Source organism: Sinocyclocheilus anshuiensis, unplaced genomic scaffold (genome assembly GCF_001515605.1).
Source record: "Sinocyclocheilus anshuiensis isolate Anshui unplaced genomic scaffold, SAMN03320099.WGS_v1.1 scaffold71, whole genome shotgun sequence".
Classification (NCBI taxonomy): Eukaryota; Metazoa; Chordata; class Actinopteri; order Cypriniformes; family Cyprinidae; genus Sinocyclocheilus; species Sinocyclocheilus anshuiensis.
This window is the reverse complement of record NW_015548203.1, coordinates 789,011-794,474: the sequence shown is the minus strand read 5'-3', so window position 1 is coordinate 794,474 and position 5,464 is coordinate 789,011. Positions and strand designations below refer to the sequence as shown.

The 5,464-nt window shown below is 37.0% G+C and overlaps 1 protein-coding gene across 1 annotated transcript in view; it reads right to left on the bottom strand.

The window, feature by feature from the left end:
• Positions 1 to 5,464, bottom strand: part of plxna3 (plexin A3) — a 203,634-nt gene that overhangs the window by 107,708 nt on the left and 90,462 nt on the right. The window contains exon 5 of the mRNA XM_016440111.1: positions 3,927 to 4,027. Within this exon, the coding sequence (XP_016295597.1) occupies positions 3,927 to 4,027 (101 nt within the window). The remainder of the gene's footprint in view (positions 1 to 3,926; positions 4,028 to 5,464) is intronic.

Sequence of the window (5,464 nt, the reverse complement as noted above, 5' to 3'; positions counted from 1 at the left end):
TTTTTTTTTTTACTGTCAAAGCAAACAGTTTCCATCGACTCCACAAAGCCACACGGCAGACAGCGGAGCGATGTATTGTCAGACTCCTATGTATCATATTTTTTCATTCACACATCTGTCATCTGAGCATGAAGAAACTGTGGCCGGGCGAGTGACGAGCCGGTTGAGGTCAAAGGTCAGGCTCTTTGGAGTTTAGAAACGGGGTTTGCGCTCAATGAACACGTCAGCCATTAAATCCATTGCTTTGCTTGATCTGCTGCTAATTGCGCTGCGCAGCGGCTGACACAAGGTCATGTAAAGTCTGGGGATATGTTATTAATATGCAAACAAATGTCATTTTCCAATGGGTGTGGTAAAGGCTTGCGCTAATTATTCCATCAATCCCAGATTTACATCTTAATTAAAGATTTTTATCTCGTTGAAGGTATGGCGACGGTGGAAAATAGATTGGAACAGAGTTTTTTTTTTTTTTTTTTCTCTCTGACGTGTAAAACTCCACAATGGTCTTCAAGGCACTACAGGAAGAACAAAGCTGCTTTATCACCTCTGGATAACTTTATCTGTGTCTATACGGTGCTGTCAAAAGCTCGGAAATGCTTTGAATGCTGACTCTGGATCTAATTTGTGTAACTGAACTCATACGTTGCCTCTTGCTGTAGAGATTTCAAGTAGAGAAGACAATGTTTTGTGTTTCTGTTAAAGCTTCGAATGGCAATCGGTGATGAAGTACAGACACATTTGTAATGAATGTAGAATGCCTGCCAAATTCTTCTAATGGTGTAATTGTACTTTAAATATGCACACTCAGTGACACAAAATCTGATTAGATGAGCCATGTCTGAAGTATCACAACAATTGAGGGTTTTAGTCTATTAGTTTTGAGTCCGCAAAGAACAAAGCCATTTTATCACCTCTGGATGACTTTATCTGAATCTAAACGCTGTTGTCAAAAACTTGGAAACGCTACGACTGCTGACTGTGGATCCAACTTAACCAAACCCACACAGTACCTCACACTGTACAGTTTTCGCAGATTTTTGCGTTTTTTTGATAAAGCTTCCAACGACAATCTGTGATGAAGTACAGACACATTTGTAATGCTTGTAGAATAACTGTTAAAGTCTTTTAATGGTGTAATTGGTCTTCTTGTCCGACTGTCAAATTATTGACAATATATCTGTTATTCCTTCTTCCATGTTTGTTCTGATTATGTTATTTTGTTCATATTTAAAAGACAATAAACAGTTGATCACAAAAACAAATTGTGCAATTGGTTTTAAAAATGCACAATTATAAAATTAACATTTGTGACAAAATCTGATTGGATGAGCAATGTCTGAAGCTGTTAAAATAAAATAACAATTACTGTAAGTTTTTCTATTAGTTTTGAGGTCACTTTCATGTTACTTCTAAAATACCCCAAATTAAATTATATAAATTACCATTCAAAAGTTAAAGGTCAGTAATGTTTTTTTTAATTTTTTTCACAAATAATGTTATTCAGCAAATATGCATTAAATTGTAGACATGTAAAAATCGGCAACGGTCTTTGTGGAACTACAGGAAGACAAAACAAAGCTGAAATAGAGACAAGTTTGTAATTAACATAAAATGACAGTCAAAGACTTTTAATGGTGTAATTGTACTTAAAACGCACAACTGTAAAATTACTAGCTGTGACGCAAAATTGAATTAATTGGATTAATAGCTGTGACGCAAAACTGATTGGATGAGCAATATTTGAACCCGGTAAGATATAATTTTACAACAATAGATCATTTTTCAGGATGTTTTTATGTTAGCGTACTTCTAAAATACTCAAAATTAGCTTATATCATGCAAAAGTTTAGATTCAGTAAAGTATTTTTTTTTTTTACGTTTAGTGCAATGCATTAAATTGTAGACATATAAAACTCGACAATGGTCTTTGTGGAGCTACAGGAAGGCAAAACAAAGCTGAAATACAGACACGTTTGTAATGAAGATAAGATTGACTGTCAAAGTGTTTTACTAGTGTAATTATACTTAAAAATGCACAATTATAAAATTAATAGTTAATTTTTATGTTAGCATTCTCTTAAAATACTTAAAATTAACTTAAACTACCGTTCAAAAGTTTGGGGTCAGTAGTAATATATTTTTTTGAAAGAAAATTTTATTAAACAAAGATGGATCACATTGTAGACATGTAAAACTCGATAATGGTCTTCACAGTACTACAGGAAGGTAGAACAAAGCTGTTTTATCACCTCTGGATAACTTTATCACCGCTGTCAAAAGCTCGGCAATGCTTCGAAAGCTGACTCTGGATCCAATGTGTGTTACTGAACCCATACGGTGCCTCTTACTACAGATGAAAAAACAATGTTTTTCATTTCTGTAGAAACTTCCAGTGACAATACGTACCCTGAGGCCTCGTCACCCCCATGGCGCGATCTCGACCGGTCCACGAACACACACTTATGTCAAAACCTTTCCCATCTCTTTCCAGAAAACACTCCATAAATTAAAGAGCGTGTTCAGCGATCACGCATGCTTTTCCTCCCCCGGCTTTGACTGAACGCAGCCCACTCTCTGACGGGAGTTCATCCAGTACAGGAGGGAGCAGAAAGCCCTGATGACAGCGGATAGGCAGCATGGGGTGGCGGTAAGCCAGCAATAGCCAGACACTTCCTGACGGCAGTAACCGGCCCCCATGACCAGTTGCTGCCTGGGGATCAACCGGAGGTAAGAGACAGAAATGACGGGAGCGGAAAAAAGACTAGGGAACATGTGGGGAGGCCTGTCACCTGCCAAGTGCTGCATGAGGTAGTTGAAATGGCAGCCACCAGCGACGCAGCGCTCTGATTGGCTGGCTGGGCTCCAGAATTCCCGGAGGTGTCTTAAAGAGTTCATAAGTGAATCCCAAGAGGAAGGTGACGAAGTACAGACACGTTTGTAATTCTACTTTAAAAATGTACAATTGTACGATCTGATTGGATGTTTAAATCTCAAATATTACAACAACTGAAGCTTTTTTTGAGGGCTTTTTTATGTTAGCATATTCTTAAAATACTCAAAATAAGCTCACGTACACTACCTTTCAAAAGTCTAAAAGAAATTAATATTTTTATTTCGAAAGGATCCATTGAATTGATCAAAGGTGACAGTACATTTAGAATGTTCCAAAACTTAAAATGTTAAAATGTTTCTATTTTAAATCACAGTTTCCACAAACATTGATGATAATAATAATAAGAAATGTTTCTTGAGCACTAAATCAGCATATTAGAATGATTTCTGAAGGATCATGTGACACTGAAGACTGAAGTAATGATGATGAAAATTCAGCTTTGCACCGCAGGAATAAATTACATTTTAAAATGTATCCTAAAAGAAAACTATTATTTTAAATTGTAATAATATTTAAATATGATTGTTTTTACTGTATTTTTAATCAAATAAGCACAGCTTCAGTGAGCATTTAAACAACATTTAAAAATGATTTTTAACCTAAACCTAGTGTTTGGATTTAAATTTTACAGTCTCCATCTTCTGGCAAAAATATTAATGACTTCATCCTGCACTACATATTTTATTGTCCAATCAAATGCTCACTAGGAATGATAATGTCCCTTTCCAGCAACCGATCAGCAGCTAATCACAGTTCATGGCAGTGACAAAACTAAAGCATACTGGCTAAAAATGAGGACACTCTTCAATATGAAGAACTGAAACTGCATATTAAGCGATTTCATGAGGTCTGTAATTACATTCAGATAGTCACAAATGTCACAAAACCTTCCATTTATATTTGTATTTTAATGTACACAAACAACCGACCTCTTAAACACCATGTAATGCTTTATTTCCTGAGACATAGCAAGCATATTTTAGTGTGCAGAATAACTGTTCTAGTCTGTGGAAGAGGAATGACATTGACTTACTTGTTATGCAGGACACACCAGCCGCAGTGAGGATCTCCTGAGCCCAGACACGTCTTACAGCTGCTGTACTGAGAACAGCTCTCCACAGGCAGACGACTCACCTGAAACACATGACAAACATTAAACTGACATTACCTTAACACTACCACAGACAAACAGATCGCCTCTGCTAGTCAAATCACTTCATTTATTGACACGGATACTACAAAATCATTTATTTTTGGGAATAAAACAGATCAAATACTGGATACACGACAGATATGATTGAAATATATTATATTAGCAATCAAAAATGAATGCTCTTTATTAATGTTTTATTTTAATTTTTTTTTAAAGTCCCCCTGTGGTGAAAATCAAGTTTATGTTGTTTATTTGTCTATGTGTTGTTTTTAATATGCTTTTAGACAAACCATGTGCCAATCCATTTATCAACACCATTGCTGAGTATTTTCCCAAAGGCAGTCACAGAAACGCGGTTTGAAACAGCCTTTGTTTTGCTATGTCACAAAACTCAATAACCAATCGCGTCAAGGGATCCTATCCTTAGCATATCATTAACTGTGCTGCAAAGCAGAGGGTCTAGTGAGAAGGCAGCCAGGTCAATCCGGTAACAGTTATATTTTTTCTGTAGATGTTTCGCCAACTGTTAATATTTCCCCCTATTTTCACGATGTCATGTGCTGTTAGCGCTTATTTATTTGTATTTAGAACCGCTAACTTGAATAATAACTTGCGGCAGCAGTGTAAAAGTAGCCCGGAGACAGACGCACCTCTCCCGCATTGACATCCGCACGTCACACACGTATGATCACGGGCGCGATTTGGAATCACAAACTTGGCTGCATTTGAGTCTTCAAGGCATTTTGAGGACACAACATTGTCAAGTAAGTAAATTTAACGAATGTTACAGTATCCACTGTAGTTGTCTGCTATCAGTCATTATCCGTGTACGAACCAGGGCAAACAGATAATGTTACCTCACGAAGTTAGCCATCAGTCTCCTTGCTTACGTTGAGCATACCAGCTTATTTCTGGTTCAAACACATATGGCTTAATTAAACCAATATTTCCACTTGCCATTGCATCGCGTTTACTACAGTTCAGTACAGTTCAGGAGGCGCTAACTCATGGCTGGCTGCTGTGTGACAGTGGAGGCGGGAATAATTTGCGTATTCATAGATCCGCGTATAGTAAATGAGGCAAGGGGGTAGAGTTGCATTCAAGCTATTTTAAGGCATGAGAAATTTGTTTTCACAAGAAAAAACATTTAAATATGTCATTTTGATGATCAAAGATGAGTTTTAAAGGATAATGTTTGACTACAGGGTGACTTTAAGCTTTTTTGAGGAGTTTGGCGGTATAAAGCAACCTCCAATGTAGATTAACGGGATAGTCTGCACAAAAATGGACATTTTCATCGTTTACTCACCCTCATGTCATTCCAAACCTGACTTTGCAGGTAACCAACCCGTTTGTTACCATTGATTTCTACTGTATGGAAAAAAAAAATAGAAAAAAAAACCGCGAGGCATGAGGGT